Source organism: Microcaecilia unicolor, chromosome 5 (genome assembly GCF_901765095.1).
Source record: "Microcaecilia unicolor chromosome 5, aMicUni1.1, whole genome shotgun sequence".
NCBI lineage: Eukaryota > Metazoa > Chordata > Amphibia > Gymnophiona > Siphonopidae > Microcaecilia > Microcaecilia unicolor.
Window position 1 is genome coordinate 62,124,186 of NC_044035.1, and position 22,717 is coordinate 62,146,902.

General features: G+C 44.6%; 1 protein-coding gene across 1 annotated transcript in view; it reads right to left on the reverse strand.

Annotated features, from left to right (window-relative positions):
• The window catches only part of CLRN3 (clarin 3), a 36,892-nt gene extending 14,591 nt beyond the window's left edge, over nt 1-22,301 (reverse strand). The window contains exon 1 of the mRNA XM_030204802.1: nt 21,955-22,301. Coding sequence (XP_030060662.1) covers nt 21,955-22,189 — 235 coding nt within the window. The 5' untranslated portion in view covers nt 22,190-22,301. The remainder of the gene's footprint in view (nt 1-21,954) is intronic.
• Nucleotides 22,302-22,717: the final 416 nt, after the last annotated feature.

Below are 22,717 nucleotides of genomic sequence, written 5' to 3' on the forward strand. Positions count from 1 at the left end.
AGTATTCAAATTGTGATCATCACCTCAGGAACAGCACAAACTCCTTCCAATGCCAGATACTTTGTTTAAAGTAGATGGGTTTTTGTTTGTGTGGTGACCCTACTGCAGTGCTTCTCAATGCAGTCCTCGGGGTACACCCAGCCAGCCAGGTTTTCATTCCCTCTGCTGTGTTCCACCTCCTCTGACACAACCTTCTGTGTCCATGTAGGTGGGACACAGCAGAAGGAATGATTCTGGGGCCAGTCAGAGGCAGCTTGCTCTCCTTATTGACACTGCCAGCAGCCCAAGAAATGCTCTAGGACCGCTGAGTGGGAGGAGGGAAGGATGAGAGTGACACCAGACTGCGCGGGCAGGAGGAAGAGGGAGAAATGCCTACTTTAACTGGGGTGCCAAAGGGGTGGCATGCCATCTGTTTGGTGTGGCACTTGCCACCCCGTAGCGATGCCTATGGTGAGCTCACAATTTGAGTTTGTACCTGAGGCAATGGAGGGTTAAGTGATTTGCCCAAGATCACAAGGAGTTTGAGTGGGATTTTAACCTGGCTCCCCTGGTTCTCACCCTTTGCTCTAACCATCAGGCTACTCCTCAGATCCATCTAATTTAACTTAGGAATTTATAAGAGCATATTCTTCCAGAGCTGCCCAGTTCCAAATCTTGGTTTTGAACTTATATCCATAGAAATCAAACAAAATAAAACATGGAAAAGAAAATAAGATGATACCTTTTTTATTGGACATAACTTAATACATTTTTTGATTAGCTTTCGAAGGTTGCCCTTCTTCATCAGATTGGAAATAAGCAAATGTGTTAGCAGATAGTATATATAAGAGAAACATCAAAGCAACATCAAAGATAAAGAAATATCAAAGATATGTTTGTAATGGATCCAAGGAGTAGCCTGATGGTTAGAGCAAAGAGTGAGAACCAGGGGAGCCAGGTTAAAATCCCACTGAAACTATAAAGGAAAGTAGGCACTAGAGAATGACATGGGGGCTCTGTCTCCATCCCTGCCCCATCCCTTCGGGCTCTGTCCCCATCCTCGTGGACTCTGTCTCCATCCCCACCCCGTCCCTGTAGGCTCTGTCCCCGTTCCCGCCTCATCCCCGTGGGCTCTGTGCTCATTTGCAGAACCCTTGAATGCTTATGATTTTATATTTAAATCTTTTTATTAAAGTATAAAAAGGAACAATATTCTGTGCAACTGTTGTTTATAAATCACAAATAGAAAATAATAACAATGAGCAACTATAATAAACCCCCCACCACCACCACCTTCCAACCCCAACAATAGTTGACTTCTAGTACCCCAAGGAACACTCATCCCCCGTGTTAAAATATCCAGGGTTACAAAATACAACCCATTCGCATGCCCTTGGGGGGGGGGGGGGGAAGAAATATGCCCTGCGAAGCACTGTTATGATTTTTTAATCTATGGATGAATAATAAGTCATCAACAATCTCAGGATTCAGTCTAACTCTCCTGTCTTCCACAGTCCTTCCTGCAATAGACAATGTCTGCTCAGAAGATGTGCTGGTAGCAGGAATGCACAAGATCCCCTGTGCAAATTTTGCCAGTTGTGGCCAGCTCTTTTGCTTGTTTTTTGTGGTGGCAGCGGCTGGGGGAGCGACAGGGGGCGGCAGCGGCAGGGGGACGGGGGGCAGCAGGGGGGCGGAGGCGGGGCGGCCTTGCCCCGGGCCCGGCCTAGTCTCTCGGCGGCACTGTTGCAGAATATCCCTGCTGCACCTTCCTGTCATTGATACCCACAAATACAAAGCCAGTCAACAACTCTCCAACATAGTCTAAAATCTTACCCAGGTAATGCATGAGGTCTGCTAACTTCGCATTAAGCAGGCAAGTTACCATGTAATCCTCATGGCCACCAGGCACCTAGCTATCTATATTCCTAATGACTGAACCACCGACTAGAATAGCCAGTCTAACCCTTCCCTCCTGGACACCCTTCCTTCCTGGAGACACATCCTTGGTGGGAGAGGATACTAGCTAAAGGACTGTTTCCTACCACACCAAGGTGATGCTCTCCTTCCAGCTGATCTCTCTCCTCCAGCATAGCATATGGGCTACCAGAGTGGAAGGGGAATGTCAATGTCCTCTAGGCCCCAAGACAGGTTAAGATGGTACAGTGGGGTGCCAGAGGGCAGAAGAGAGTCACAGGAGGAAGAAAGTTGCATAGAATGGGTAAAAAAGAATCCTGCTCAAAGCTGATCAAGCTGGGTAGAGAGGGGTGAGACTGGAGCCTAGAAAGCTAGATGGGCAGGGCCGGTCTTAGCAAGTGCGGGGCCCTATGCAGACCAATTTGATGGGGCCCCACCCTAGCCCTGCCCCCACCTAGCTCCACCCCCACCCTAGCTCCAGGGCCGGCTACCCCTCCCTCCGAGCTCCCGGGCTGCTCCCTCTGAGCTCCAAGGCCCCCAGCTCCAGGGCTTCCACCCCCGAGGGCTCCCAGCTCCAAGACCCCCCTCCCTCCCGGTCATTTTTTAACACCCCCTCCAAAATCCAGTACTAGGTATGCTGAGAATACAAAACACTCAAGACCTATTGAGCAATTCTACCATACCATAAGCAGTCATTTCTACTAGTCACACAAGGAAAAGGAAAGCATCTTAAACACTACAGTGAGCACTAGAACATCAATTCACCTATTGTAAAATAAAACCAGACAGAATAGTACAGATCGTCGATCCTGCACAGTCAATGCCAACTGAAAGCCATGTCTTTTTCACAAACACAGATACACCCTAATCCACTATAGAATAAGTAGTAATATTTAAACTTTCTATTTAGACAAAAATTAAACTGAACCCCCAAGATGCCAGACTCTGCATACAATTCAACACCACAAAAACAGAAAATGACCCCTAGTACTGTGCAAAATATAAAGACAGCAGATGTAAATTTGAAAAAACTAACAAATACCAATCACCACTTTATAAATTAACAAATAGAAATAAAACAAATACAGAAAATAAAATAATACCATTTTATTGGACTAATACATTTGGCTTCCAGAGGCCAAAATCTCCTTCCTCAGGTCAATACAGTATAGTACTGTTACAGTATCCTATCCTGACCTGAGGAAGGGGGTTTTCTTCTCTGAAAGTTAAGTCGAAATGTATTAAAATTAGTCCAATAAAAAGATTACCTTATTTACATGTTCTATTTATAAACATTTATTAACACAGCTACAATACTATATCCTAAAGCAAAAAAATAAAAATATATATTTTATTTACAGTTTGTTGTCTCTGGTTTCTGCTTTCCTCATCTTCTTTTCACTGTCTTCCTTCCATCCAGCATCTGTCATCCAGTGTCTGCCCTCTCTGCTGTCCCCTCCATCCAATGTCTGCCCTCTCTCCCTGCACCTTCCATCCACATCTGCCCTCTATCTTTGCTCCTTCCATGATCCATCCACCATCTGCCCCTGTCTGTCCTCTCTCTCTCCCCCATCCATTCACTGTCTGCCCTTTCTATCCCTGCCATCCACTGTCTGCCCTTTCTCTTTGCCCCTTCAATCCACAATTTGACCTCCCTCTCCCATCCATCCAGGGTTTGCCCTCCCTCTTGCTACCCCATCCAGGCTCTGCCCCTCTCTCCGCCCCTTTTTCAGTCCCCAGTTCCAGCCCCACTATCCCACCAGTCCCCCATTTCAGCCCCAGCCCTTTTCTCCAACCAGTCCCGAGCTTCAGCCCCCCCAGCCACTTCTCCCTATCCCGTTTTCAGCCTCCAGTCCCAGTACTAGCCCCCTTATCCCACCTACCCTCCTTTTCAGCCCCCAGTTCCAGCCCCCTTCATCCACATGCCTTGTATTAGGGCCCCCTTTTCAGAACCATTCTCCCACCTGACCCACGCATGCCCCATTTTCCCACCAGCCCCAGGCATGGCCCCCATTTTCCCATATGGCCCCTTCTCAGACCCCAGTGCCTGCCCCCTTCTCCCATCCGAGAATCCCCTCCCCAGTCCCCTTCTCCCATCCAAGAACACCAGTCCCCTCCCCACCCGTCCCCTTTAACCATCCAAGAACCCCCTCCCCACCCCCTTCTCCCATCCGTGAACCCCCTCCCCACCTCAGTCCCCTTCTCCCATCCACGAACCCCAGTCCCCTCCCCACCCGTCCCCTTCTCAAATCCGAGAACTCCCTCCTCAGTCCCCTTCTCCCATCCAAGAACCCCAGTCCCCTCCCCACCCGTCCCCTTTAACCTCCTTTTCAGCCCCCAGTTCCAGCCCCCTTCATCCACATGCCTTGTATTAGGGCCCCCTTTTCAGAACCATTCTCCCACCTGACCCACGCATGCCCCATTTTCCCACCAGCCCCAGGCATGGCCCCCATTTTCCCATATGGCCCCTTCTCAGACCCCAGTGCCTGCCCCCTTCTCCCATCCGAGAATCCCCTCCCCAGTCCCCTTCTCCCATCCAAGAACACCAGTCCCCTCCCCACCCGTCCCCTTTAACCATCCAAGAACCCCCTCCCCACCCCCTTCTCCCATCCGTGAACCCCCTCCCCACCTCGGTCCCCTTCTCCCATCCAAGAACCCCAGTCCCCTCCCCACCCGTCCCCTTCTCACATCCGAGAACTCCCTCCTCAGTCCCCTTCTCCCATCCAAGAACCCCCTCCCCACCCCCTTCTCCCATCCGTGAACCCCCTCTCCACCTCAGCTTTAGAAATGTTAAGTAGTAGTCTCCTTCCCATTTGAGAACCCCCTCCCCACCCTTCCCCCACCTGAGAACCCCCACCCCACACACCCTTCTCCCATCTGAGTCCCCCCCCCCCCCCAACCTACCTACTAGCTTTGTTCTCCTGCCGCCCACTACCCTCACTGGCTTTAAAAAAAGAATTTGGAAGCGCCAGAGGGACAGGCAGCGCCTCGTGTCTGCCCTCCCTGCTACTAAAAATGTCTTCGACGTCGTCATTGGGCCTTCTCACATTGAGTCCCGCCCACCCTCGCGGTAATTGGAAGTTATATATATATATACAGATTGAAAAACGTGTTCATAAATGATGCCTAGACTTCCACAGAGGCTTTCATCCAGTCTGTTTCTTTACTCTCTTACAAATCACTTGCTCTGAGCCATCAGATCCTGTATGCAAAACACTATATACAAATTTTGTACAAAAATACACTCAGAATCTTACCATAAAAACAACAGCACTAACTCCCAGGACTGAAAGAGCAATAATCTTAATATTACACTGGGCCCTAAAACACCAATGCATTATCTAGTGAAAAAAAACCCCAAAACATCTATGACTGCAACATGATCTCTAAATAGACTCTACATGAAAGCAGAATACCACATCTTGGTCACACACGCAAAAGACAGACAGACTGTCAACAAATAAGAAACAAGGGACCACAGATCAGTAATAAAGATATGAAGACAAAAATAATAAACTAGAAACCTCAAGGTCAGACTCTGCACACAGCACTAACAGTGAAATAGAAACTTATATGCAAAATATCAGAGATGCACATTTACAAAAACCAACATATTCCAATTAACAAATTCAAAATAAAATACTTTTTTCTACCTTTGTTTTTTGAACATTTTACTTTTCTATTCACTTTGGTTCCAGTGTCTCTTGTCTGCTTTTCTCTGTTTATTTCTTTTCTTTGCAGGATCTCCTGTCCATTTGACATTTCCTCTCATCCATGTCCATTGTCCATCGTTTTTCTGAGTCCCTATCAGTCCTGTTTGCATCTCCCTCTGTGTCTCTGTTCCTGTCCCTTTCTCAATGTTTTTATCTCCCCTCTGCATTCCTATCTTGACCTATCCTGCATTTCCCTGCATGGCCCTAATCCTCCCCCTGAGATCTGCATTGCTCCTGTATCCCTGTCCCTCACCCCTGTGATCAGTATTGCCCATGTCCCTATTCTTCACCCCGGGATCAGCATTGCCCCTGCGTCCCTATTCCTCACCCCTGTGATCAGTATTGCCCATGTCTCTATTCTTCACCCTGGGATCAGCATTGCCCCTGTATTCCTATCCCTCACCCCTGTAATCAGCATTGCTCCTGTATCCCTATCCTTCACTGCCATGATCAGCATTGCTGCTATGTCCCTGTTCCTCACCCCATGATCAGCATTGCCCCCTCTCTGCCCAGAATCATCTCTGTGTGTCCCTATCCCCTCTCTGTCCAGCAATTTCCCTTTGTGTCCTTGTCCCTATGTTCCCTTAATGCCCTGTCTCTGTCTCCCTGATGCTCCCCTTTCTCTTCCCTTCCTCCTGCTTCTCCTACCGTAAGGCTAAACTATCTTCCTCTCAATTCCCACCACCCCTTCATGGTCCAGTGTCTCTCCCCCTTCCCCAAGTCCAATCTCTCTCTATACCTCCCACCAGCTAGTCCACATATAGCAATCCCCTCTCTCCACAGGTCTAGCACCTCTTCCTCTCTGTCCATCACTTCCTCCCCCCAAAGGTTCAGCAGAGCAGTACCAGCACCTCTCTCCCTCTATTCTCTTGGTCCTGCATCTCTCCCCTTTGCCCCCCACCCGGTGCAGTTCCAGTGTCTCTCCTTTTCCCTCCCTCCCCATGTACCGATGACCCCTCGCACTTGCCTTAATTGCTGTTGCTACTATAGTAGTCTGCCTCGGAGTCTTGGCCTTCCCTGCCACACGTCCTGCCTCCTCTGATGCAACTTCTGTTCTGCAAAGGTGGGACGTGTGGCAGAGAAGGCCGAGAATCCGAGGCAGACTGCTACAATCACTGCACTGCCACTATCGGCAGTGATCAAAGGAGCAGGAGAGATGTGAGATGCCAGCAGCCCAGAAGGGAGGGCAGGAGGGAGAAGAAACTGTTTCAAAGAGAGGCCCTCTCAAGTCCCCTGTTGCTGATTGCTGTATTGGGCTACTGCCAGTCTTTCACTTGTGAAGGTAGGTTATATTTGCAGCTGGGGAGCTTAGCCTCCCCAAGACTCTTATACTGGGCACCTATGGGTGTCAGCTAGAAAATATATCTGAACAAATGAGTGGTCATGTGAGGCAGCTATGGCATGGTAAAGCAGTGCTAGCTTTGTATTTTTTGGAGGAGTGGCCTAGTGGTTAGAGCACCAGTCTTGCAATCCAGAGGTGGCCGGTTCAAATCCCGCTGCTGCTCCTTGTGATCTTGGGCAAGTCACTTAACCCTCCATTGCCTCAGGTACAAACCAAGATTGTGAGCCCTCCTGGGACAGAGAAATATCCAGTGTACTTGAATGTAACTCACCTTTAGCTACTACTGAAAAAGGTGTGAGCAAAATCTAAATAAATAAATATATCAGTGACCGTTGTCAAGGACTGCAAATAGGTCAGGTTTTCAGGAGTCCCCTAATGAATATGCAAGAGATAGATGTACATGTATGCTACTTGCACTGTACACAAATGTATCTAGCACATATTCATTAAGGATATTATAAAACCTAAACCCCTATCTCTTCCTCCCCTCCCCCCACCCTGCAACATCTAATTTCTCTTTTTTCCTCTGGGTCCCTCATTCCTTTTCCAGCAACATCTTCTCTCTCTCTCTCTCTCTCTCTGTTACAAGTTTCACAAGGCCTTTCACTTCCTGCTCTGCAGTCTCTTTACCATCCCCTGACCAGCATCAGACACTACTCTCACTCTCTCTCTCTCTCTCTTCCCTTCTCCCTTTCCTCCTCTCCTGGCTAACTAAAAGACACCTTCATATTCAGAGGCTGCACACAGAAATTCAGTGCAGGCAGCTTTTAAGTTCCACAGACCCTATCCTTGTCTCACCCTCTAGCACAGGTTTCCTTTTATCCAAAAAACTCATGCAAGGGAGCAAGGCTTCAGTAGGGCCTGTGCAGCTAACAAGCTCAACACTGAATTTCTGTTTGCTGCTGCTGCTGCTGCTACTACAGCTACAGGAATGTGATGCTAGGCTAGGCACTCAGTTGCACCCCCTAGTCATGACACTGGGATTGAAGGTAATTTCCCCTCTCAACCCATTCCTCTTCAAAATTACCCATGAGAGAGAGAGAGAAAGAGAGGAAAGATATGTTGTAGGGCGGAATAGTGGGAAGAAAAAGGAATGAGGTGTTCAATACCAATGTCTGTTTTATCATTCCCACCTTAAGTAATTCCCTTATCCCTTTTTTGTCCTGTCTGTCTGTCTGTCTTGATCAGATTGTAAGCTCTGTTGAGCAGGGACTGTCTCTTACATATTTAGTGTACAGCACTGCGTACGTCTAGTAGCACTTTAGAAATAAGTAGTAGTAGATGTTACTGGTCTAATGCTAGGGGAACATAAGGACACACTGAATGAGACCATGGTCCATTGTGGCCAGTCTGGTTCACAATACCCAGCAGATCCCAAAAAGTAGATCAGTTCCTCATAACTCATTTCCTGGAATAAACAATGGCTTTCCCAAGTCCACCTGGTTAATACATTTTTTACTGATGTTTTTCCAGGAACTTCTCCAAAGCTTTTATAAACTCCTCTGTTAGTCGCCTTGACAACATCCTCCTGCAACAGATTCCTTAGCTTAATTATGCACTGCATGAAGAAAGTACTCTCTATGATTTGGTAGGCATCCTCTTATTTAGATTTTTTTTTTTTAAGAATAAATAACCATTTCCTATTTAACCTTTCCACACTACTCATGATTTTCTAAACTCCTATTATATCCCCTCCTTTCCAAGCTAAAGAACTTTAGCCTCTCTCATAAAGGAAGTGTTTCATCTCCTTTATCATTGCTGTTGCCCTTCTCTGATCCTTTTCTAGATATTTTGGATTGGGGGAGGGAAGAGAAAGGTGAAGATGTTGCAGAGAAGGAAGATGGAGATTGCCATAGCTGGGAAGGAGATGAACCAAAAGAGAAAGCATTGGGTTCAATCAGACCTCCTTAATTTGCACCCTTCTGTCTTTCCCCACTCCCAGGTCAATTACACTTATGTTAACGTCTACATTGGCATTCCTGTTTGTCTTATATACAGTACATTATAAATGCCATTGTATGGCTCCATGGTGTGACTGCACCTCGAATATTGTGTGCAATCCTGGTCACCACATCTTAAAAAAGATATAGTGGAATTAGAAAAGGTACAGAGAAGGGCGACGAAAATAATAAAGGGAATGGGATGTCTTCCCTATGAGGAAAGGCTAAAGTGGCTAAGGCTCTTCAGCTCGGAGAAAAGATGGCTGAGGAGAGATATGATGGAGGTCTATAAAATAATGAGCGAAGTGGAATGGGTAGATGTGAATCATTTGTTTACTCTTTCCAAAATTACTAGGACTAGAGGGCACACAATGAAGCTACAAAGTAGTAAATTTAAAACAAATCGGAGAAAATATTTCTTTACTCAACGTGTAATAAAACTCTGGAATTCATTGCCAGAGAATGTAGTAAAAGCAGTTAGCTTAGAGGGGTTTAAAAAAGGTTTGCATGGCTTCCTAAAATAAAAGTCCATAGACCATTATTAAAATGGACTTGCGGAAAATCCATTTCTTATTTCTAGGATAAGCAGCATAAAATGTATTGTACTGTTTTGGGATCTTCTCGGGTACTTGTAACCTGGATTGGTTACTGTTGGAAACAGGATGCTGGGGTTGATGGACCTGTGGAGGGGCATAATCAAAAGGGACACCCAAGTTTTTTTGAGGACGTCCTCCCATAACGTCCCGATGGAGGGGCGGGGAAACCTGTATTATCAAAACAAGATGGACGTCCATCTTTCGTTTCGATAATACGGTCGGGGACGCCCAAATCTTGAAATTTTGGTCGTCCTTAGAGATAGTCATCCCTAGACTTGGTCGTTTCTGATTTTCGGCGATAATGGAAACCAAGGACACCCATCTCAGAAACGACCAAATCCAAGCCATTTGGTCATGGGAGGAGCCAGCATTCGTAGTGCACTGGTCCCCCTGACATGCCAGGACACCAACCGGGCACCCTAGGGGGCACTGCAGTGGACTTCATAAGATGCTCCCAGGAACATAGCTCCCTTACCTTGTGTGCTGAGCCCCACAAACTCCCCCTAAAACCCACTACCCACAACTGTACCACTACCATAGATAGTCCTTACAGGTGAAGGGGGGCACCAAGATGTGGGTACAGTGGGTTTGTGGTGGGTTTTGAAGGGTTCATGATTTGCTCCACAAACATAACAGGTAGGGAGGGGGATGGGCCTGGGTCCGCCTGCCTGAAGTGCACTGCACCCACTAAAACTGCTCCAGGGACCTGCATGCTGCTGTGATGGAGCTGAGTATGACATCTGAGGCTGGCATAGAGGCTGGCAAAAAATATTTTGAAAGATGTTTTTTGAGAGTGGGAGGGGGTTAGTGACCACTGGGGTAGTAAGGAAAGGTCATCCCCAATTCTCTCCGGTGGTCATCTGGTCATTTCGGCCACCTTTTTGTGCCTTGGTTGTAATAAAAACAGGACCAGGTAAAGTCGTCCAAGTACTCGTCAGGGACGCCCCTTTTTTTCCATTATGGGTCGAGGATGTCCATGTGTTAGGCAAGCCCATGTCCTGCCTTCGCTATGCCTCTGATACGCCCCCTTGAACTTTGGCCGTCCCTGCGACAGAAAGCAGAAAATCGGTTTTTGATTATACCGATTTGGACGACCCTGTGAGAAGGACGCCCATCTTCCGATTTGTGTCGAAAGATGGACGTCCTTCTCTTTCAAAAATGAGCCTGTTGGTCTGTCCCAGTATGGAAATACTTATGTACTTATGTTTTACAATCATGTTTGGGTTTTTTTAAATTTAAAATAATCCTAACACAGCAAAATTTCAATTTAAAAAAATAAATTAATAAGTAGGAATGTGTACAAGAAAAAAAGTTCAGTTTGGGCTTTTTCACAGTTTGCAGGTTTTGTCTCAGCTCATTACACTCTGTCACGGTCGTTGGCCATGCTCCCGCATCCAGACTTGCCTTTTCTTCTGGTGGTCAGGCTCCGTGGCTTCTCCGGACTGTCTCCTCCCTGCACTGATGACTCTGCTGACAGTTCCCCCGTGTTCCAAGACTCACTTTGATGCCTCAACATTCTAGCTTCATTCCAGGAACTATCCAAGTCTCACTCTGGTGTTTCAGCTGTCTAGCCCCTTCCTGGTGCCCTGCTGCCTCCATCAGTATGGTCCCAGCCTCAATCCCGGGCACCAGAGACCATGACATCATCAATGAGTGCTCTTATAAGGAACCATGGGACACTCATGCATTGCATTGCCCTTGCAAAGTTTGCTTTTCTGCTGTGCTCTGCCCTGTTCCTGAGTTCCAGTCTTCAGCTGCTTCTGAGTTCCAGTTCACAGCTCTGTTCATGAGTTCCAGTCCCCTGATTTCTAGCCTGCATCTCTGTGGTTCTTATGCCGATTATTCTGCATTCATTCTGGTGTGGAGGTGACTCTGTCTGCTGTCTTTGGAGTTTCCCTACCTCCTTGGTTCAGAGCCAATGAGGGCCCACTATTGGGACAGACACCCAGAATCCTAACACACACATTTGTTGTAATTCAAATGTTTTAAAGCGTGTTAACATATGCTAATCAACTTAGTGTGTTAATTTCTAGGTTAATGCATTTAAATTGACTTAGCACCATAGGCGTAGACTGGGGGGGCGAGGGGGGGCAATGCCCCCCCAAATGACGCGAGGCGCCGCCGCGCCATTAGTTAAAAAAAAAACACATGCAGGCACGCGCTCCTCTCCATCCGCTTGGCTTCCCTGCCCTCTCTATCTGCGTCCCGCCTTCCTCTGACGTCATTTCCTTTCGGGCGGGACGCAGACAGAGAGGGCAGGGAAGCCAAGCGGACGGAGAGGAGCGTGTCCGTCTACCCCTCTCTCTTCCTCCCTTCCTCCGGCGCAGGCAGCAGTCTTTTCCAGCGTTCCTGGCAGCGGTAGCGTTGTACACGCTGCCTTTGGCTCTGCCCCAAAGCCTTTTCTTCAAGTTCCTGTTCCCGCATAGGTGGGAACAGGAACTTGAAGAGAAGGCTTCCGGGGCAGACCGAAGGCAGCGTGTACATCGCTACCACTGCCAGGAACGCTGGAAAAGACTGCTGCCTGCGCCGGAGGGAGGGAGGAAGAGAGGGGGTAAACGGAGTCACCATCTTGGACCTCGCGGGGGGGGGGGAGCAGAGGGAAGATGGATGGGACGGAGGGATGGTGAGCAGAGGGAAGGAACAGAAGATGGATGGGACTGGGAGGGGTGGGGAGCAGAGGGAAGGAGCAAGAGATGGTTGGGACTGGGAGGGGTGGGGAGCAGAGGGAAGGAGCAAGAGATGGATGGGACTGCGAGGGGTGGGGAGCAGAGGGATGGACCAGGAGATGGATGGGATTGGGAGAGGTCAGGCACAGCAGAGGGAAGGAGCAGAAGATGGATGGGACGGAGGGATGGTGAGCAGAGGGAAGGAACAGAAGATGGATGGGACTGGGAGGGGTGGGGAGCAGAGGGAAGGAGCAAGAGATGGATGGGACTGGGAGGGTGGGGAGCAGAGGGAAGCCTACTGGAAAGAAGACACTGCATAAAACAGAAGACACTGGGATCAAAGCGAATAGAAAAACTAAATGATCAGACAACAAAGGTAAATAAAAGTATTTTATTCATAATTTATTAATTGAAATGTGTCAGCTTTTTGAAATGTGCATCTGTGATATTTTGCCTGTAAATTTCATTTCCTTCCTCCATATTAGCATATTCATTTGCATATGTATATATGCAAATGATATGCTAATATGCTCCGCCCATTCTTTGCCCCCCCAAATGAAACAGTCAAACTACGCCTATGCTTAGCACCCATTACATTTTTTAAGGCACAACAAATTGAATGCACATCCCTATTAAATAGCCATATTTGGAATGGTTGATCACCATTGCTGGAATAATATGTTATGTCTTACTGATGTAACTCTAAAGCAAAGCTAATTCAAAAGCTGGGGCTCAGTTTAAATGGCTGTATGTGAATTATTATTATTATTTATTGCATTTGTATCCCACATTTTCCCACCTTTTTGCAGGCTCAATGTGGCTTACAATACATCTTGGTGGTGAAGACATAATAGAAAGATAGACATTTAGTTTACAGAAGAATCATGGTAACATGATAATAGTGTAACAGGATAGTAGTATAACAAGCAGATATTATAAGGCAGTTCAGAATCAAGATGTGACCCCATTAGAGCAAGAGTTTGTTAATATTGCTGGAGCTAAACTGCTTACTGAATGACCTTGGACAAATCTTTAACTTCTTTGGCCTTGATTTTCTTCAGAGGCGTGCAAAAGATTATGTAGAGAAATAAATTCCTATGGGCCAGAGAAAAACAGGGGTTGAATAACCTTTTAATAGACTAAGACAAACCAGATTTTCTGCTATTCATACAATGCCTTAAAGAGATTATTTCAGAAGCCTTACTTGCAATTTCCAGATGGAAAATCTGGCATCTACTGATGAAAATGACATGCACATGTAAATAGCAGTTTCAGAAAGGGCTCGGTTTACCCATAGATATCAATAATACGTAGAAACTGCAAGGGGTCCTGTTGGGTGTGTGGTTTAATTGTGGCCTGTGTAGTAAAAAATCTACCAGACAGACAAAAAGGAGAACAAAACCTCAAGCATAGATGCCAAAATGGAAAAAAGGTAGTGAGGAAAAAGGAGACCAAAGAGTCCAAAAGATGTGGTATTGATTCAATTTATTCATAAATACACAAAAAATGGAAGTCAGTCACTAACGGCCCTTTTACTAACGGACGGAAGGGCTACCAAACAGGGAAATCAGCATTACTGCCAGGCACACACACTCAGGCACCCGACGGTAGTTCTGATTGTGCTGCATGCCATTTCCCACACCAGAAAATATTTTTCTATTTTGTAACGCGGGCCCACGGTATGAGCACACCTGGCAGTAATCGGGCAGCAGAGCGCACTGACCGATTACCGCCAGGTTAGCATATAAGCCCTTACGGTATGAGCTCAGGCAGTAAATGGACACATGCAGATTTTTGTATTAGCACATGGCCATTTACCGCCTCTGTTAAAACAAAGGGTGTTTACGGCTGCAGTAAAAATTGGCCCTGAGTGCACGGCAAACCTATGCACCCACGCAACTGTGGGCCACTTTTTACCGCAACTTAGTAAAAGGGGCCCAAAGTACCAAAAAAACCCAAACTAAGAAGTCAAAATTCATTAAACCACATAAATAGAGTACAGTCATAAGTACATAAGTATTGCCATACTGCGATAGACCGAAGGTCCATCAAGCCCAGCATCCTGTTTCCAACAGTAGCCAAGTACCTGGGAAGGTACAATACATTTTATGCTGCCTATTCTAGAAATGAGCAGTGGATTTTCCCCAAGTCCATTTTAATAATGGTCTATGGATTTTTTCTTTAGGAAGCCGGCCAAACATTTTTTTAAACCCCGCTAAGCTAACCGCTTTTACTACATTCTCTGGCAACTAATTCCAGAGTTTAATTACACATTGAATGAAGAAATATTTTCTCCAATTTGTTTACTACTCTCTAGCTTCATTGTTTGCCCCCCAGTCCTAGTATTTTTGGAAAGAGTAAACAAGCGATTCACATCTACTGCTTTTAATTGCTGCCAGTAAATAGGACAACAAGACTCAATAGGACTGTGTTTCAGCAAGAGTGCCTGCAGCAGGAGTCAGTCCACCTTTGTATGACAGTAAATATACGCGCATATGTTTCAGTATGAATAAGACTGCTATACTTTCAACTGGTAAAATAGAGCACTGTCTCCTCTGAACAACCGGTGCTTCTGTGACTACCAAACGTTGCACATATTTTACATGTGGGTGTACACCTAGGCAGAGTCTGGGAATAGTATATGTTAAGAACGCATCTCCATCACTTAGATGAACACACTTACACCAGCTCTGTTGTTGGCATAAGTGATCACACCTAACTTACAGGCATGTATTTTTGCTGTTACTCTAGTATTCTGTAAGGGAAAGTAGACACCTACATTTCTTCATAGAATAGGCTCCTATCAGGCACCCAGTTATAGAACTGCTCCCAAAATAACCGAAAACCTCTAATACAAAAGCCCTGTTGTGACCAGCTTCCATTCTAAATTGCATAGAGAAAGGAACAGCCAGCAGGAAAAAGGAGGTGATGGTGCCTCTGCGTAAGTCTCTGGTAAGACCTAATTTTGAAGTACTGTGTGCAATTCTTGAGACAGTGCCTTCCAAAGAATGTATACAGGATGGAGTCACTCCAGAGGGTGGCTACTAAAATGGTCAGTGGTCTTTGTCATAAAGCATTTCAGGACAGATTTAAAGCACTTAATATGTATATTTTGGAAGAAAGGCAGGAAAGGACAGATATGATAGAGACATTTAACTATGTCCATGGTATAAATGCACAGGGCAAAAAACAAACAACAAAAAAAACCAAAACAGCAGAATTATCCCCCTAATCACAGTCCACACAACAGAAATAAAGAGAAGAAGGGAATAGACCAATGTGGTTCCAAAGCAAGTGATTTATTGATGAAATAATGGCTAAAAATCACTCGATGCAGTCCTGCATTCGGCACCTGATGTGCCTACCTCAGGAGTCAAGCCGTATTGTAGAACATCTTTAGCATCATATCTATGTTAGTTGAAAGTTCTAATGCTTGCTTATTAGGTGTATCATTAGTATTATGCTAACATTGTTTTATTTTTCTGGTATTTGAATTCCAGTGCTGTTAAATGTGTATATTTTTTATACTGTTTCACGGTAGTTCTATTATTAGGTTTCAACTTACTGTTTTCTAAAGTTTACCTCATTTATTATATATATGTTTATTCTTGGTTATTTTACTATTGTTATGCTGTTAACAAAATTATAAGTTTTATGTTAAACTGTACCTACTGTACACCGCCTTGGGTGAATCTCTTCACAAAGGCGGTTAATAAATCCCAATAAATAAATATATTTTTCTGTAAAACAACATACATATAATTAAAAGACTCTTAACTAAAAACATAATATTAAATACAAAACAAATTAATTGTACATACAGTGGGGGAAATAAGTATTTGATCCCTTGCTGATTTTGTAAGTTTGCCCACTGACAAAGACATGAGCAGCCCATAATTGAAGGGTAGGTTATTGGTAACAGTGAGAGATAGCACATCACAAATTAAATCCGGAAAATCACATTGTGGAAAGTATATGAATTTATTTGCATTCTGCAGAGGGAAATAAGTATTTGATCCCTCTGGCAAACAAGACCTAATACTTGGTGGCAAAACCCTTGTTGGCAAGCACAGCGGTCAGACGTCTTCTGTAGTTGATGATGAGGTTTGCACACATGTCAGGAGGAATTTTGGTCCACTCCTCTTTGCAGATCATCTCTAAATCATTAAGAGTTCTGGGCTGTCGCTTGGCAACTCGCAGCTTCAGCTCCCTCCATAAGTTTTCAATGGGATTAAGGTCTGGTGACTGGCTAGGCCACTCCATGACCCTAATGTGCTTCTTCCTGAGCCACTCCTTTGTTGCCTTGGCTGTATGTTTTGGGTCATTGTCGTGCTGGAAGACCCAGCCACGACCCATTTTTAAGGCCCTGGCGGAGGGAAGGAGGTTGTCACTCAGAATTGTATGGTACATGGCCCCATCCATTCTCCCATTGATGCGGTGAAGTAGTCCTGTGCCCTTAGCAGAGAAACACCCCCAAAACATAACATTTCCACCTCCATGCTTGACAGTGGGGACGGTGTTCTTTGGGTCATAGGCAGCATTTCTCTTCCTCCAAACACGGCGAGTTGAGTTCATGCCAAAGAGCTCAATTTTTGTCTCATCTGACCACAGCACCTTCTCCCAATCACTCTCGGCATCATCCAGGTGTTCACTGGCAAACTTCAGACGGGCCGTCACATGTGCCTTCCGGAGCAGGGGGACCTTGCGGGCACTGCAGGATTGCAATCCGTTATGTCGTAATGTGTTACCAATGGTTTTCGTGGTGACAGTGGTCCCAGCTGCCTTGAGATCATTGACAAGTTCCCCCCTTGTAGTTGTAGGCTGATTTCTAACCTTCCTCATGATCAAGGATACCCCACGAGGTGAGATTTTGCGTGGAGCCCCAGATCTTTGTCGATTGACAGTCATTTTGTACTTCTTCCATTTTCTTACTATGGCACCAACAGTTGTCTCCTTCTCGCCCAGCGTCTTACTGATGGTTTTGTAGCCCATTCCAGCCTTGTGCAGGTGTATGATCTTGTCCCTGACATCCTTAGACAGCTCCTTGCTCTTGGCCATTTTGTAGAGGTTAGAGTCTGACTGATTCACTGAGTCTGTGGACAGGTGTCTTTCATACAGGTGACCATTGCCGACAGCTGTCTGTCATGCAGGTAACGAGTTGATTTGGAGCATCTACCTGGTCTGTAGGGGCCAGATCTCTTACTGGTTGGTGGGGGATCAAATACTTATTTCCCTCTGCAGAATGCAAATAAATTCATATACTTTCCACAATGTGATTTTCCGGATTTAATTTGTGATGTGCTATCTCTCACTGTTACCAATAACCTACCCTTCAATTATGGGCTGCTCATGTCTTTGTCAGTGGGCAAACTTACAAAATCAGCAAGGGATCAAATACTTATTTCCCCCACTGTATAAAAAAAACCTACATATTGAAATGTATATAGTTCTCAACTAACATCTGTGCAATATGAGATATAATACAGGATAACGCATTAAGGGGCCCTATTACTAAGTGGCGGGGGGTTGACGCTTGGGTAGCGTGCGCCAAATAGGCATTATCACCGGGATAGTGCGTGCACCCAGCAGTAATTCCGATATTGACATGTACTGAATCCTGCGGTAGAAAATAATTTTCAACCGTGGGGGGCGTTCCCGGTGGTAACCGGCAGTATGCCTACATTGGTGCTCGCTGCATGGTTACCACGTAGGTAGTGTGTGAGCCCTTACTGCTAAGTCAATGGGTGGCAGTAAGGGCTCAGACCATAAATAGGCTCGTATTAGTTTTAATATTAGTACAGGCTGCTTTTTTCCCAGCCGCGGAAAAAAGTGGCCCAGCGCTCGCCCAAAAGACATGCCCACACTATCGCAGGCCACTTTTTACCATGGCCCCTATGAATTTTAAAACTTAAATTGATAAGTGATAAGTTAATATGATAACAACTAATAAGCATTTAGAATAATAATAAAAAAGTGCAATTAAAAATATAAATACAACATAAATACATAAAACCGATATATAAATATGTAAATATAAATAGATACAAATATAACTATTTAAAAATATAAATACTCTATGTAATGAATAGAAAATCACAAAAACACTAAAATACTCAGGACCCTGTTTACAAAGGCGCACTAGTGTCTTTAACGTGCACTAAAAGTTAGTGCTCGCTAACTGTGTAGATGCCCATAGGAATATTATGGGCATCTATGTAGTTAGCCTGTGCTAAAAACGTTAGCGCGCCTTTGTAAATGTATTAAATGTATGGCCACATTAACACTATCCAAAATATAGTTGTTCTCACAAAAGGAAATAACAGAGATACCAGACACAAATGATGAACAAAGGACAATAAGAGCAAATGTGTCCACTAAAACAGCATCTAATCAAAAGAGATAAAAATCACTGAACAGTAAAGAACATGGAAGCAAGTAGCATGACGCAAATAAATAGCGTGTCAAAAAACGTGTGTGTATAGTAATGTTGTAACAAGAAGCACTCAGGGCTCCTTTTACCAAGCTGTGGCAAAAGGGGGCCTGCGCTGGCATCGGCGCGTGCTTTTAACACTTACCGAGGCCCCCTTTTACTGCAGCAGGTAAAAGGTAGGTCTTTTTTTTTTTTTTATTTATAATTTCAAACAATAATATACAAGATAACCTTGCTTTAGGTAATACAGAGACATAAGTCATATTAAATCAAGTAAATAATTACAGGGGGAAAAAAAAACGAATCTCCCTTTCTTAGACCACAACTATAAGGAAGGGGGTCAGAAAATTTGAGGAGAAATTTAACACAATCATACTTTATAGAAATTAAGACCTAGAGCTAACCACAGGCATATTAACACTGTCTTGAACCCTAATCCTGGAAAGTCATTTAGCAAGCTTCTTTAATTCAACAAAACTTCTCAATTGTTCAGGCTCAAAAAAAAGTATACTTATTTTCCTGATACTTTATAAGACATTTACAAGGATAAGCCAGCAAAAAACTGGCTCCTAGCTTTTTAACATCCTCTCTCAATAACAAAAACTTCCGCCTCTTTTCTTGGGTGGATTTTATCACATCCGGATAGATCCATACTCGAGCACCATAGAATAATTTTTGAGAGTTCTTAAAGAATAGTTTCATAATTGAATTAACATCGGGCTCAAAAATAAAAGATACTAATAAAGTAGTACGAGATTGGATCTCAGTCAACGATTTCTCAAGAAATGCTGTCAGATCCTGTAATCCTGAAGGTTGTAAATCCTGTTGAACCTTTGTTCTCTGCTGCTCCTCATTTTTTCGTGGAATTGGGAGATAGTATATTTTATTAATCGGAGGAATACAATCAGAGGAGTAGTGGAGAACTTCAATTAGATATTTTTTAAATAACTCCATTGGGCCCAACTCTGTCATAATTGGAAAGTTTAATACCCTCAAGTTGAGGCGTCTGTTGAAATTTTCAATTTGATCTAACTTGTTATGTAGGATAATCTTATCCTTAATCAAACTTTCAGTTGTATTTTTTAATGAGGTAAGTTCTTGTTGAAACAAAGCCTTTTGCTTCTCAGAATCTAATTTGAATTTTTCAAAAGAGTCATGCAAAGAATCTACCTTAATCACTAATGAAGCCGTGTCCAAGGCAGCTTTCGAAGTTGTCTTATGAAGATTCTGTAGCATTGCCCAAATGCTTTCCAGAGAAACCTCCACGCGGGCTCCTGGCTCCTGATGAAAACCTTCAACAGCATTTCCGGGGGGGGTTCCGACTGCGATACTCTCCTCGGCGCCTTCTCCGGTCACCTCCGAAGGTTCCACCTCCCCACGGAGTTCTGCTGGACATGGAGGCGGGTTCAATTCGGGCGAGGAAAGCGTCATCTCTAGCCCCAGGGGAGCCACCGCTCCTCCGATCGCTCCCACAGCAGGGCTCCTCGCCTCTCTATCCCGTGGAGTACTCGTCGCAAATTCATCAAGGGTCCGCTGGACTGCTTGGGAGGCTCTGGGCGCAGTCGGTAAGCCCCTAACCAGCCCTTTCCTTTTTGTATGGGGCATAGTTTGTAGTTTAAAAGTAATTTCAGGAAAATAGGAATAGAAGTCCGCAGAGCCCCGATGCGCGTTAACGAGTAGCGTCCGCCATCTTAGACCCCCCCCCTGACATTCCTCAATCCGTCTTTCTTTTTTTTTTAAAGAAATGGCCATGCGGCAAGTGAAGCACTTGCTGCATGGTCATTTTGTGAGGGGAGCCCTTATCGCCACCCACTGAGGTAAGGGCTCCCGAGCTAACCAGGCAGCTTGCGGCACTGCCCGATTACTGCCGAGTACACACTGGCACTACAAAAATAAATATATTTGTGTAGCGCCGGATATGATGGCACGCTGGGGGTGGGAACTACCGCCAGGCTGCTGTGATAGCCCAGCGGTACTTCCTTTTTAGCGAGCGGTAAGCCCGTGTTGGGCTTACCACCGCTTTGTGAAAGGAGCCCTATGTACAACAACAGTGCATCCTAAAAAACATATATATAGTGCTACTGTAGCAGGGTGACTATAAACTGGAAAACAATACGTATATACATGCACGTATAGATATAAATATATGTATATACTAAATGCAGGTGAATTAACGATACGAATAATTAAAGAGGGACAGCACAGAAACTAAAAAAAAAAATGGAAGAAACCAAGGCAGCTCCCCCAGAAAACAACATAAATGCAGAAAAATAAACACATTTATCAATGAAACAACAACGTGCCCTTATCATATATGCTGAAGAGTTAATACAATGTAGTGCCTCATGCTAAACATAGGCTGATGAATAGTTGTCAGTCTGATAGGCCTCTTCCAACTGAAAGAGAGCTCTGGAATGAGGGGCCATAGGTTGAAGATAAAAGGGTAGACTCAAAAGTAAACTAAGGAAATACGTCTTTACGTAAAGGGTGGTGGAAGTATGGAACATCCTCCTCATGGAGGTGGTGGAGATGAAGATTGTATCCGAAGTCAATAAAGCATGAGTAGAGTGATGTGGTTTAGTCCACTTTTCAAAGGTAATAAATAAAAACAAACCATAGAAAAGAAAATAAGATAATACCTTTTTTAGTGGACTAACAATACATTTTCTTGATTAGCTTCTGATCTGAAGAAGAAGGGTTAACTTCGAAAGCTAATCAAAAATGTATTAATAAAAAAGGCATCAAGAAACCATAAGATATGCACAGGACTCTTTTTGAGGGGGTACTTGGGGGTACTGAGTACTGGCACCTTTTCCATTGTCTGCTAAATTTGACCCATGGGTCTCAAGTTTTAATGAAAGAGCTCAGGCTCTACACACCAATTTTGCTTTGTCATAGATTCTGTGACTGGTTGCAGGGAGCCTGGCTATTGTGGGGTGGGTCCCTTAGTGATCACCCCACCCCTGAAGGGTGGCCTCGCATTTGATGAGTACCGGCACCTTTTTTGCTAGAAAAAAACACACTGGATATGCACAGAGCATCTCTGAGGAAGAAAAAGGGATCATAGAGTTGAGTAATTGGTACGGATATGCAAACTAGATAGGCTATTTTTGTTTAATCTGCCATTATTTCTGTTTCTATGTGACTATAAACATGTACTGATATTGGAGATGAAGTAAACGTTTCAGCTGATCTATCATAGATTAATTTAAAGGCAACAGCGTTCAAGCATATTTTTGATATTTGAATTAATTGTATCAAAAATAAATATCTGTAATCAAAGCAAGTTTTACAAGAACTTTCATCTGAAATACACTAGGTCTGCATTTCCTAGTTGATTCAGATATTAAAGCCACAATGAATTAAATAAATACCTCGGAAGTGTTTTGCCTCTGCTCCCAATCCAGGTCCATCCAGCTTTTCCTTTTCAGATACACCTTCGAAGAGTCCATAAGTGATGCTTATAATACCATTAGAGTTTGCATCCTTGTAAGCAATCACACTGGAGACCCAGTTCTGGGTTCCAAGAGCCACACAGATAACACTGAAAGATCCAATACTAGCAAAGAAGCCAGACAGGAACATCAGAGTCTTCTGTCTAGATGGCATGGCGTTGGTTTTATGCTTTGTTCGAGAGGATGTTTTTTTGTTATTGGCCTTGTCTTTGTTACAAGAATACAAGAAAGATGAGGACTGCTGGAGATGATGCACTTTATGTTTGTAAAAGTGACGTGTGTGAACTTTGAACATAGAGCAGCAGCAATAAAGATTCACACTAACTGAACTTCGGTCAGAAGACAGGTGTTGCTATAGTTACTTTAATATGGTCTTATAGAGGAATGGAAGGACCTTCAACTGCGGTTTCAGAACGTCAAGGCAGTTATTATTAACTGTTACTTCCCAAACAAAAATCTTTTTCCAGAAATCAGCTCAGAAGAAAGGAGTGGAGAGGTAGCCTAATAGTTAAAAGTATCAGGCTGGGAACCAGAAGGCCCAGGTTCAAATCCCACGGGAACTCTGTGTGTTCTTGGGCAAGTCATTTAGCCCTGAATGCTGGGCAGGTTCTGGTAGCATTGTCAATCTGGATTATGCCACCCTACCCCCCCACACACACACACACACACACACACACACATG